The sequence below is a fragment of the Pungitius pungitius genome, chromosome 1, assembly GCF_949316345.1.
Source record: "Pungitius pungitius chromosome 1, fPunPun2.1, whole genome shotgun sequence".
Lineage (NCBI taxonomy): Eukaryota > Metazoa > Chordata > Actinopteri > Perciformes > Gasterosteidae > Pungitius > Pungitius pungitius.
Window position 1 is genome coordinate 6,216,749 of NC_084900.1, and position 13,872 is coordinate 6,230,620.

At 43.8% G+C, this 13,872-nt stretch overlaps 1 protein-coding gene across 1 annotated transcript in view; it reads right to left on the reverse strand.

Moving 5' to 3' along the window:
- Window positions 1–1,589: 1,589 nt before the first annotated feature.
- LOC119222665 (phospholipid-transporting ATPase ABCA1-like) overlaps window positions 1,590–13,872 on the reverse strand; it is a 111,427-nt gene continuing 99,144 nt past the window's right edge. The window contains exons 49-50 of the mRNA XM_037479473.2: window positions 7,141–7,384; window positions 1,590–2,687 (exon numbers count right to left, since the gene is read on the reverse strand). Coding sequence (XP_037335370.2) covers window positions 2,559–2,687; window positions 7,141–7,384 — 373 coding nt within the window. The 3' untranslated portion in view covers window positions 1,590–2,558. The remainder of the gene's footprint in view (window positions 2,688–7,140; window positions 7,385–13,872) is intronic.

The following is a 13,872-nucleotide window of genomic DNA, read 5'->3' on the forward strand; positions in this document are numbered from 1 at the left end:
CTATGAGTCATCGCGGATCTCTTCAGATATATGTTGGCAAACTGAGATAGAGAATAAAAGAGTCAGAAACTTCCAGAGGATCCCAGCTATCCTCATCCCCATCTGACTGCCACTACAAAGCAAACAATATGCAGCTGAGAGGGCCAAGAAAATATGTGTACACATAGCTCTTTTTCTAATTTAGAAAAAGCTGAGCAAGTACTTAAATAGATTAGGCTGGCTTTGAGTGTCTAATCCAGCAGGGCCAAACAGGTAATCAGTATTGAACATGTTTTCCAAACTACAAAAAAAATTATTAGAAGGGTGGTGTGTTTGACAATAGGAGTTTTGTTTTGAGATTTAGAAATACATATCAAGGAAAGAGTTACCTTAAAGCACTCCAGCTTTTGAATTTGCTGAACTGGAAGCAACGCAAAAACAAGAAACACTCTGAAAGCGGTAGTTTGACAAGAAAATGAATTCATTCTCCGGCAAAACGTCTCCACCGCCCGAGTGGAGGTGGAGTGAAGCGCCTTCTCCGCTCTGCTCGGGGCCTCAGTGAAAGGGGATGGACGGATGAGAGGCTCGACAAATGTCGGCCTGCAACTTGACACCAGTGGAAAAGAAGGAGAATAAAACCGCCCGCAGAAAGACTTGAACTAAAGAGACTTTTCGAGCACGGGATCCGATGACAAATAAAAGCAATGTGCGAAAATGAAAATCGGAACCACGTTACAATTTGAGCAAAATGTTTAATCGTTTGTCTTGGCAGGATTCAGTGTGCGTAGGATTCATTATTCCTTGGAGCAGGCGTGACAGTCGATTCAGCACAGCATAAAAGTGATGTCAAGCTCTCAAAGTAAACCAAAGCGGTTATGTAAGGAGGTATTTACATTCTGAACTCAGTGCAGAGTAATATAAGTGGCCACATGGAGTTCCTGAGTGTTGTACAGTACAGAAGAAATGTTGAAAAGATTGGAGCCGTGTAATGTTCTCTACATCTACACAACACATGAGCAATATGGACCATTTAACATTTAACAGTCGGGATTTCCAAAGCGTACAATGCAATATCGTTACATTTTACAGATATGTTGTCTAGTTTAATTAAAATAACACAAAAAAACACAGTTCTTTAAATTTCAGAGTAAAAAAAAAGAAGAACACTTCACCCACAAAATGACCAATTTGTAGATCATTTCTCATCCGTAGATTTATTTTTTGATTAGTTTTTTCTGGAAGAAAAATGTCTTAATGAGCTGAAGCAAACGGGGGCCCAATTTGAACAACATCACTTTACAAAGCCTCAATAACTTTTTCAGTATATCCAGGGAATAAGACTCATTCATCTCGCTTCTCACTTATTCTGAATTTAAAATCCACGAGCATCTCAGTGAAAACAGCAAAGTGTTCTTCCAGAAATCAAACGACACACGGTGGATGAATTGTATACAAACGGGTTTTGTGAGTGAAGCACTCCTTTTTAAACGGTAACTAATTTGCCGAAAAGGGTTTTTTCCAAACGTGGGTGTTTAAAAGGCACATTGTGTGTGTAACTATTCTCTGGAACTCCAGCTACCAACATAAAGGCTCAGCATCCATGTCCCCCCCCCCCCCCCCCCACACGGATGCCGTGGTCCTCCCTGCAGACCCAACATGCTGAACAGCTGGTTGACGCTCACTCATCGCCCCGCTGCCGTAAACCTCAACGCAGATCAAACACATCTACGGCTGATCGGAGGCTCCGTCAACTGGTCGAAGCCAGAACGTCAGACGGAGCTGTCAGCATTCGTCAATCATTAAAGTGCCTTTCACTAATTCACAATATGAGGTAGGAACGAACTGTGGATCAATGTGTTTGAACCCAAATAGTCTTACATTAGTCCCTTGTTGATATCTATTGATTAAAAATATATAATATCAGCACAAGTGACCAAACACCCGCTTAAAAACATCAGTGCAAGCTCCTCTCTTTCATACAGTTTTACATTTGAAAATATGATCATCATAAACAGCAAAAATCTAAAACATATTTCAATTTAAAGTTCAACCCCAGGGGAGTCGTACATATTGTGCAAAGTATCCACTAAGGTCAGCAATATCCTTCCAACTAAATCACACCGGCGTTACCTCTTCTTTCTCTCCATTTTTAGGTCAGGTTGTGTCATCGCTGGCGAGATGGAGACGACCCGAGCCCCCCCCCACTTTGAGTTTTACAACCCCACTTCAGAGACCTGTGGGGGCGAGGTTGCAGAGACTACAACCATATTCTATAAAGTCCACGCTGTGGCCTTTGCAGAGCCGGCATTCACTGAGAAAAGATGATCTCCCGGAGAATAAATATTTGGAGGAAATACAGAATTCCAGAGAGAAAGAATTTTGCAGCGTACATTCACTGTATCTCCGGATTAAAATGAGTTGTGTTAAGGGATGCTTAAGCTGGGGCACAAACACGTACGGGTCATCACATGCTCGATCGATGGCGCGCAAACGTCATTCCGCCGCTGGAATCGACGGGAAACGAAGCGCGTTTAAAGTGTATTGCCGGCCTGCAGTAATTGTGATCCGCGTAATGGTCGCTAAACCTCCTGCGCTTCCCGCGAGGTCTTCAAAGACTCCATCGGCAGCTCATCTGAAGTGTCCACTGCGTTGTCGTGGGCCTGAGGGTCATCTTCCCCGTGCTGGAGCTTCGCAAAGTTCACAAAGACCTGGAATAGAGATGAGGAGAGAGAGAGAGAGAGAGAGGAAGCTACTTAGAGGAAAATGCGAGATGGAGAACGTAGACACAATGCTCAGGGCCCTGTGGACATTTCCCTACCCCCCCCCCCCCCCTCCCCGCCTCTAAAACAAACAGAAATTGCAGCACAGACAACGGGACGCATGCGAATGAGTATCAAGACAAGGGCTATGAAGCATCAAGTAAGCGTCCAGGCTCACACAGTGAATGTCAGTTTGACATCTTTGACCAGCTGCGAAGGAGGAATAAAACAATCATTCTTCTCCCTGTGATACGCATTTAATGTCAGAGGAAATCAATCCTATGGCATTCGTAAAAAGCTGTGTCCAGGCCTTTTATTCTCTTTGCATTAGCTGTCTGTTGCGATGAAACTACACACACACACACACACACACACACAGATTTCTACCCCACAGGAGAAGAGCAACAAAGGGGGCCATAAAAAAGGATAAGAGCATTGCCTTTTCAGACTGGGTAAGTGTAAAAGGATATGCAAATTAGCACATTTTAAGCAGGAAAAAAGAATTTGTCCAAAAATAAACACTTTTTCATAACAAAGTCGCAAATAAATGAAATGGGATGGAATGTAAATACCTGTGAGAGAAGAAAATGAAAATGAACAGAACTTGGTGTCCTTTCAGGCTTTTGTTTTTGAGAGGCTCATCTAATTAAGATTAAGAAAGATCTATCCTGTCATCCTATATGGCTTCCTGTAATTTAATTAGCCTGTTTATATTATTGCTTCCCTTAAAATGTAATGATAATTCTGTTTTGTCAACAATGAAGAAGGTGGCTTATTACGCTGATGCATTGGTCCCTTTTGTGTGATTTCCATTGCTCTCGTAGACTTTAATAATGTATTAACATCGGCACCTTGAAACATTTTTTCGTAAAGATAGAACTCATTCTCACTCTGATGTCTGTGCCTTCACTATGGGCCTTGAGCCCTGACACTATCAACTTCACATAGCGCTCACTAAAACACACAATAAAACTCATGTCATGTTGTGAATAAACAAACACATAAAAGCTTTACGTAATTTCATTTTACACGTGCTCGTGTACCTCCTGGCATTAGTGAGTGTTATTATTTAATGACCCTCACACATAAAGTCCTGCTGTTAGCCTTGCTTTTGTGGTTCTAGTATTATTACAGCTGATATGTTTTAGGTCCAAGTAAGCTTCTCCCATTTCCATTTTCTAGAGCAGGCAGAGCTCCCGTTCACACCTAGTGGCAGATCTCAAGTAAACAATTAAGCAACCCTGCAGGTCTTTGGACTGAAGGGAGCAGCCGGAGAAAACCCGAAGGGAGAACATGTCAATTCCACACATAACACGAGGCGGCCAGCGGGTCAGAATCCGCAGCCTTCGCTGTGTGGCTGCTCTTTAACTCTGCCGACCCAGTTTATCACTAATGAGCCAGACTGTTCAAAATGGGGATTTCATGGAATCCACTTTCGGAGCTCCCATTCAGAATTTGCAAAGCACAGATTATGGCCCTTTGTTCCCTCCGATGTAAAACGTACCTAAATATTCTCATATGCAAAGACAAAAACAATTACCGTGTTCTCTTTAATTGGAATGTTGTACGTACATATGTAAAACCTCTTGACCTCAAAGCTCGTGGAGCTGCTGGCTAGTTGGCTTCATTGAAAGTAAAACGGGAGATTACCTCATAACTGAGGGACAAGCTATGCCTGCAGAACGCCTCAGGCTAAATGATGCTTCTGTGTGTGTGTGTGTGTGTGTGAGGTCGGACAGTCAGCAGTACGTATCAAGGTCGCAGTTGTCAAGGCATCTCATCAGGGGAGAATGAGTTAGAGGACAGCAGCAACAAACACAGCCTCTCGCGACCCCTGACCTCGGCTAATATTGGCTTCATGTGGCTTGGCATGCAACGGCTATTCTTACGTTCACGTCATCCACATTTGGAATCAACTTAAGTTACAAAATATTTACACATATATATTAATCTAATCACCTTAAACATATACTTGCCTTTTTATATGCAAATACTCTTGAGAATAATAGATATACATACATATTTTATATTTACAACGCATGCAAAAACGCAAATACTTAAAGTTCCCATTCACATTGGGTGGAAAGCTTCATTAAACCTGTTCATTTACCCATGATTATTATTTGGTTTAATTCATTTCTTCTGAAAATGTACCATTTGTGCATTTATATCAGGGCTGCTTCTATTTATTCTTGAATTAATAAGTAATTGGACGGGTGGTTTACATTACTTAGCAGGAGAGAATGTCAGCTTACCACGAGGGGAAGGATTTCAAATGGCCCTTTATAACTTCATACATTTTTAAAAAGTAGTAAAAAAAAAGAGGTTGTTTTACATCAACTCTGAGGGTTATGAAGGGAAACTATGTTTCTTGAGAGATCAGGTTACTTTATTGCTATATTGTGTGTGATGAAACCTTTTTTTTGAGTTGAAATAGACTCGCGTAGAAATCAGAGGAGATTGATGATTAAGTAAAACTAAAGGCTCATCCTGTGCAGCGCCAACGTATATAGCGGCAAGGTTGAACGTGGCAAGGCGTTGTCCACACATAAAGCAGCAAATGCTTCGCAGTCCTACCACACTACCTGCTCCAATCAGATAGCTCAGAAAGCCACATTCTCCTTTCACACGCTCCATCTGCTCTGCACCGCCATCGGTGTTAATGCCTGAGCAGCAGCCTGTGTGAATCAATATTAATTGTAGTGCAAGTCTTGTGTTATACTATAGGTCAAAGCCCCGCTCTATAAATCACCAGCTGAAAGGTGACCGTCTGGGTCTCCACAGGTTTGCCAGGCCTCCCCTATGTTTTTAGATAATGTGACCTCCCGGACGAAGTATGATTTATTTACTACGTCTTATCTGGTAAATATTGACCAGTGCAGAATGTGGGGCGAGTTAAAGGAAAAGTAAAGAAAGAATAATGCTGTTGTTGGAGGTGGTTGTACGGCTGAAAACCAACAATCTGAGAAGTAAAGCAGAGTTCTGTAAACATCCGGACAAAGAAACCCGCCTGACAAGCAAACCGGGCGTTTGGCAAAGTTTAAAGCGTTTAGCCTGACTACCAAATCCCTTCTTCCTTTCCTAGTGGTAAGCTAATGTCCCCCTGAAGGCCACATTCGACTTGAATATTGTTACCAAATATCTTGAATTTTGTGTTCTCTGGAGGGAGATGATTATGAAAAGCTGGATTTCTTTATACAACGGTGGCACAGTGCACACGCTCCTCCCCGTGGTGGAATAGACCGAGGACTGTCTGCACTCCTTAGAGGTCACCTCCCACCAGGTCCTCTGCTGCAGAGCTAATGGCAGGCTCGCAGGACCAGACACACTCGCCTCTGAGCGGCTGATTGCGTAAGGTCCTCGGGGCCATTTGGAAAACACAAGGTGAAGCCCACACGTAACCTGCCAAGGGCGCAGTTTATCTCACAAATCAGGGGGTCCAGCAAATGCTCTTGGAATAGAATTAAAATAACAGGAACTGGCTGGGGGAGCTTTTTTTTTAATAAAAACCAGAGACCTCAGTCCAGATTCTTGATCGATACTGGGACCTGGAGGCTGAACTATCTTGGCTACACAAAATGAGCGCAGTCCTCATTGGTCAGTCTGACACTCTGAATGGGAGAGGACAAAGCGTAGGCAATACTAGAACTTAAATCTCATCCTGAACTGAGCAGACTTGCATTAGCCGAGAACCCTTACAAGTCTACAAGTCAGTGACACTTGCCCCGATGATGTGTTGAACTGAGCTGACCCGCCACAGAATTACCGCATGACACTGAATATTTGACAGTTATAAGCTCTTCTCATGTCAGAAGGCAGAAACTGTACTATTGTGCCAGCTGAAATCGGCGAGAAAAGAATATGTTCTTCCATCAAGAGAAATCCAAAACAGTATATTTGGAAAAAGTCTTTGCTGTGAACAACCCTTAGGAAATAATTGAGTGCATTGCTTGTTTTTTTTTTTGCCCCTTTTGTTATTTTTCAGAGCCTGCCAGGTCCCCGATGCACAGCCACAACTGTGCAACGCACGGCAAAAAAGGCTCAGGCTCCGTGTGGATTAAGCTCATTAACATGTATTCTGATTGGAGAGATGAAGCTGGACAATGAATAAATGTATCGGCTTTGTATGGCACTAACAATGGAATGAGATTATGGATTAGCGATGAAAGGGAAAAATATATCACCTCTAGATATTACACAGGTTCATCTGATGCAGGGGGAATTGAGCCCGGGGGCGAATTACCATCTTCATGCAATTCATCTATAATAAGCAGCAACGTATCTTTTCTCAGCCTGAATATTTACATCCAAGTGCTGTCTATCATCCTTTCACTTACTTACAGTTGAGTAGCAAATGGGTAGACTCAGCATATGTAACTCGAAGAAATGTTTTGGGCCTCACCTGATCGAGCGTGGTCTGGGACACGGAGTAGTCCTCCACCCCGAGCCTCTGCTGGTGACTGGTGAACTGGCTAAAGATGTGGGCCAAGGCCCCCTGGGTGTACGGGAGATGATACTGCAGCGTGTTGTGATGCTTCTCCTTCAGGACGCTGCCCAGGAAGGACTGCCGGACAAAGTCCTCCACGGGCTTCAATGCGGGCGGCGAGCCGCCAACCCTCACAATCACTGTGTAGCCATCACCGAATCTAGAACAAGAAGCCACAATTAGCTCATGGGGGGCAGCAATGAGGGCATCACTTTTTTGTCGTTGTAAAACAGCCATTCAAAAGGGTCAAAATGTGAAAAATTAGAAAATGAAATGATGTTAAGGAGGGGTCAATGTTAGCAACCTTAGTACCATCTTCAGAGTGGTTGTGGAACAATTTTGACATTACCCGGATTGTGAAGTAAATAATCCCCCCTTGAATTAAGTATACAGAAATAATTAATAATGATAATAATATTTTTTTTTAGGGCTGTCAAATGATTAAAAATTTTAATCAAATTAATCAGAATTTTCAGTGGATTAATCATGATTAATCACCTGAATCCTAACCATTTTTTCTTTCTGAAATGCATAATAAAGATAAATAACAGGACACAGATACATAATTATCATAATTATTATTTTTTACATAAATACATGTTATTGATATTTGATTTTTAAATTCATTCCAGAAAATAATCAAATCAATGTTATTTGATAAGTTACAGACTGATTTCCCTGCATGGCTCTAGAAGGGTCTCGAGCCTCTGCAGTTTATCCCACTCTGCTGTGAGTTTGTGCTCCTGCGATGACCAGACATGACCAGACATGTCAACCCTCCCGATGTTTCAAAGCCCCTCCCGAAAATCTCCCGGACCGACCTTTCTCCCGATTTCCACCCGAACAACAATATTGCTGCACCACCCGTCACTGGGCGCGCCGTTTCAGACCGAACAATAATAAAGGTTACACCTTAAAGTCAAGCGCGGCGATTAGAACGACTGGCGCTGCAAAGGAATTCGCTACCACCCCCCCATTTCAGTGTGAAATATTCCCATACCTGGGAGGATTTACATCGCATTGGCTTCTCTTCCTCCGCATGTTTCAGAACAGTATTACGGGTCTCTCCGATGGTCTTTCCTCTATCTCAGCGCTGCTCTTTATTTATTTTTCTTAGCAAAGCTCTGCTGGGCGGAGCTTTTCTTCTTCTCTGTTCCGCTGCGCGAGAACCGGGGGGGCTGACGTATGCCTGCAGGTGGCAGTAATGTGTTGTATAGGATGAAGTGCATTCCCTAGAAGAAGAGGTTCTTTCCGGACCTGAATAATTTTTCACACTGCGCATGCGTGAAATGCGTCAAAAAAATTGACGTAATTAACAACAAACAGCTAATTAACGCCGTTAACGCGCTATTTTTGACAGCCCTAATTTTTTTGTCTTTAAAGGACACGAGAGACATCGAGTTAATCTTTCTGTAACTGCAAACATGCCTGCAGACATAGTGCCAATTTCCCCACAGCTGGCCTCCTAAATAATTCACTTTTCTTTTCTTCTGCAATCAGGGCTTGGTGACAAATAACAAGGAGGTCCACTGGAAAGAGGAGACAAGACGGAAAGCGCAAAAGATGACAAAATATAATTGGTCTCGTATCCTCCGGACGTGCCGAGCGGCAGGAGCCGGCGAGCCCGAACGTCTTAAAGCAGAAGCAGCTTGACTTCATCGCAACATCAACGCCCGCCGAGAAACGGATCAACTTTTCCAGGTAATAACAGGTTTCAACACATTCCTCCGCACCACATGTCAAAGAAATCCTCAATTTGAGCCCAGCAAAGCCAGCGACAGAAACAGAAATTGCTTTGAAAGGTGTACATAAGTGAAGAGGCCATTGCATGATTGAAAGAACTAAAAGGACAAAAAAAAAAAAAAGGAAAAGATTAAAGGTTGGCTTGGCTTCATCTGTCAACCATTAAATTACTTGAGATCGCGACACAGACCGATTTTGAGCTGTTGAATACAGTTCCGCCAGCTTGGGTACTACATCCACAATACAAATGTGATCAGCAGTATCATAAAAGGTTGCATCTCAAATAGGATGATGGTTTTTTTTTGTTGTTGCCAGCTGTCATTGAGGAAAACATGGAGCATGGGGCGATCTAAATAACAACACATCCCTGATGAGCAAGGCAGAGAAGATGAAAGTGCTTGAACAGCCAGAGATTTGAAAATTTGTCAACACAATATTGCTGAACATAAAATATTGTAACAAATGAAAATATGCCACAGCTAAGCTGTAAAGCTAATTAGCGTCATGCATCTTCCCAGTTGTGTGCAACGTCTGCTGAGTTCCAACTAAGACTCCGTGCCTTGTTATTCTGTCGTTAGCACTCTTATGACCCATTGTTTTCTGCCTAATTAATTCCCTAATGTTGGATTTACTCATGGAAATGTCCATAGTGGGCTGGTGCAGAGCAAGAAGCAACGAGAGTCAGAGGCTCCCTTGGTGGCAATTAGAGATATGGTGACTAAACTGCAGGCCTACACAATCCCTAAGGGAGGGAGAGTGGAAGTGAGGCCGAGAAGCACAATGAACGGAGCCCATGGGTAGCAGAGTCCCTTTAGTTAAACACGACTGCTTCAAGTTGAAGAGCCACAGAGCAAGTGAAACTTTGCATAAATTGTAAATGGGATTGCTTGTATAATATTCATGTCCATGAAGAATGCAAAACATGTTGTTTTCAACGCTGCTTGTAGAATCATGCAAAGGCTCATGGACTGGCAGGCCTGAAACCTGCGCGACTGTCAAATCTTCTGTCATTGTGATTGGACAAGCCCGACAACAACCTGCACCCACAAGTATATTGACATAATTCAAGAGGCGCTGGCATTTGAAACAATAGGCCCTCATACGCCATCACACAGCCATGCCCCCTGCCGCACGGTGTACGTAATGTTAGGTGTCTGTTAGCATTGAGGTCTGAAACAACATAATATAAAAATAACGGCTCCAATGCGAGAGGCGAATTAAAAACCAAAATGCACACACAAATGTAGACCTCTTCAAGCTGCGTTGGCATCAAGACACCCTGCAGGTGTGTGTGTGTGTGTGTGTGTGTGTGTGGGGGGGGTGCACCACAAGTGATCAAAAGCATCCCCATAACCCTCAAAGACATATTCTCCAGCGCACATCGTGAGGATGAATCTGCGGGTGTCCTGCATGTATCGGCGTCTCAGCACTTCGTTAAGCAGTTTTCTTTTAAACAGCCCTCCGCCGGTTCAAAATGATACTCCACACTGACGCGAACCCTGCTCAGTTCTTTCACGCTGCGTTCATTGCCTACTTGGAGCTTCATCCTCTCAAAGTGCATCTGGAAAAAAGCAGGATCGCCATCAGAGGCGTAGGGGTCTCAGAAACTACTATTAAAACGCATTGCAAATGAGACCAGAGCAGCACTGCGTTTAAAAAGCTCCCTCCAGTTGAAATACCAACTCTTCAATATGTATCATTTATATTTGCCAATTAAATTAGGCACAACAGGAATAAAATAATGATGGGTAAGGTGCGCTTCACAGTAGTCATTCATAATGAATACCACTGCAAAGTCTGGGCATCACAACATTCCATCAAAAGCAATGAGTGAACGGGTCACTGTTGTGGATAACAGGACTAAAAAAGTAAATAATAAAGAGTATTTTCAATAATGCACGGCTGCTCAGATATCATCACTGTGGCTGGAATGTCACAGAAAGAAATGATGTCACACCTTGGTTGTCGGGCGTTGCACACGCAAGCGCCGCATTCCACGAGACGAGTGTTTATCCGGGACAACAGCCACGTGATTTCTGATTTCTAAAAAGACTCCGCAGTCCGCAATCAGGCAGCAGCACCAACACGTCACAGCCATCCTCACACATCAGGCTTAATTCATCATCCAATCAGGAGCATGACCGTAATCGGGCTGTGTTTATTATAAGCTGCCGTGCTTTGTCAAAGGAACTGGGAAAGCTCAGCCGAGATGCCAAAACATTAATTTTTTTTTTGCATAAAAACCAATAAGACAAGAAGGCATTGTGGCCGAGAGGGACGGCGATATGGTTTGCTGTGTACGCGAGTAACGCAACGCAGCTCCTCAGTGAAAGTAAAAGGGCTTATCAATTAGCTTTTGCTCATTCTTTCTTCACACGTACCTTTTATATCGCCGCTGTCTGCAGCTACACAAGGGGGCTTCAGGCGGCACTTTGGAGAAAATTTTCTTTCCTTTATATTCATCATTGCTACTCTGCCTCTGTATTCAAAACAAAACGCGTTCTTTCATCTTCGCTCCGCTGCCTGTCTGTCTTCGCTCTCCTGGAATAAACTCTGCCCGTGTTAAAACAACAGCGCAGCGAGCTTGAAACAATTATTACGCATTTAGCTGGTGACTGGTGATTCTAAAGCAAGAGGCAGGATATTTGCAATATGGGGTTGACTAAAGCAAAGAGGAAATAATGAATGGATTATGTCATTGCTGCAACATGTTGTCACAACTAATCCCTGCATATTGTTTCACATTAGAGAAACGATACAGCAGCTCAACCCCAGCATGTCGGCGACACTGTAATAGCTGCGCTGCGGTTCTCGCCATCATTTCCATTATTCTGCCTCAATCGTCATCCTCCACCCTGGTCTTCTGGAAAGTCGTTCTTCCGTGTAATTTAAAACAAACAACAGCCAGACACAGATAAGGCCCGAGACAGGCAGAAAATAATCCTGCGGCTTTTCTTCATCTAACGGAGTGTAGGAAAGGTCACCCTCGCCACAGTCAGACCTTGTATTTGTGTCCGCGGGGGGGGGGGGAGCGGTCACACCGTGGCTTGGGTGTTCTGATCCTTTGATCAGGCAGGAAGTCATCCAAAAAAAACATCCTTAGTTCTTGGAGGGAGAGCTGACAGAGCTCTGGGCACGGAGGGGTGTTCAGGTGGATGAATAGAGAGGGGGATCGGCGTATAGCTCAGCTTTGTGCACTCAGAAAACTGTTATTATAGCTCAGATTTATCTCAGATGAATGTGTTCAGAAATAATGATGGTCGTGCGCCGGCTGACTGCGAGCCTCGAGCAACTGTGGTTGGATTGGGAAGTGTGCTTTGAATTAGAGCCTTCATGTCGTCGTGAGCTTTCAATGTGAGATTGTAAGGGGGCTTCAGTAACTTACAAATAAACTTTGGGGGGGGGGTAGTAGCTTTGCAGAAGTAGTCGATGTAGTAGTTGTTGCACTTAGTGCAATTGAGAGCTGCAGATAAAGGGTGGATTGGACCTTGACTGAAGATTATTGTGTTCAAATAAAACAGTTAAATCTGTCCTTACGGTTTGCTTCCATCTTCAAGACACATTTATTCATGTCAATATAGTGTTTTAAAAGATATCTGACATGGAGGCTATTAATTCCTAGATTTTAAAACATACAGTTCACCCAATAAAACAGCCTCTAGCCATGTAGCAATTCTGCACGACCTTGAATGAACAAATATAGGTGCAAGATCGCCTTGCCTGTACGGACAACATGATGAAACTGATGCCAATACCACAAATACTCTGACCAGATATCAATGACAATACAGGTATATAGATATAGATAATAAACAGCTCTCGGGTATGTAAAGTACATATACAGTGACCCATCTGTGTCTGTCAATGTTGGAGCAGTCTTAATTACACCGACTCTGCTGATGCATCATAAACCTTGAAGAGAATTATTTTGTCATCCATCTCCTCTGCCGGTGACACACACTTAAAAGCCATAAACTATTTAGTTAATGGCCCACCTGCAGAGCTGATGTACAGCGAGTGGGAAGGAGTTTATTGGACTTCTCAACGTCAACTTCACAGGGATTGATCCAAACTTTTAGACACCACTTGTAAAAAACTCTCCGGTGCCCACGCCGCATTACCTTAATGCACTTAAGGCACTTTTAGCCTCCGCTTTTATATCATGGCGTGCTTTGAGGTAGGAGCGAAAGACACCGAGCTGGTCCGTGCGCTTACTGCGGGTACTTTATGAAGAGGGGATATGAATGATATCAATCAGTGAAGAAATCCGGCGTGGGCGAGCGGGTGTCCTTTCTAACTGACAAGATTATAGGGGATCTTTGAAGCCGCTTTTATTGGTTCCTCCACTTCATTTGGGTTTAACACCTGGGAGCTTTCATACCAGCACACCGTGCTAAAGCACTATTTATAGCCCCATGCACATTTCCTTTTACTTATTTATTCCCCCCCCCCCTCTTCTCTGTCAGGCTCACATAAATTCCAGGAAGTGTGATTGAGTTGAGGGATGTTTTTTTTTTTTTTTTTTTAACAGCCGTGGAGAACAATAATGTAGGGGGCTTCTTAAAATGGCCGCCCTAACGTTCCCGAATTCCCCGTCCGAACCGATTCGTCAGCCCCACTCGCGCGCGCTCTCCGGCCGTTTAGATGGACTACTTTGGCTCGTTTGGCGCTTGATTGATACGCAGGGGCGGGGGTTGTTAAAGTAGCAGAAGGGCATCTCCGTGATGAAGACGGGGTCACCGCCGAACTAAAGGGGGGCAGCACTAACAAGCACTCGCACTGGAAGCCTCACCACCTGAGAGCAGCAGAGAGAGGAATAAATAAGGGTAATCTAGCTGAAGGAGATGAGGCGGTTCGGGTGGGGGGGGGGGGGGGGGGGTCAAAATGTGAGCGCTCCCGCCCGCC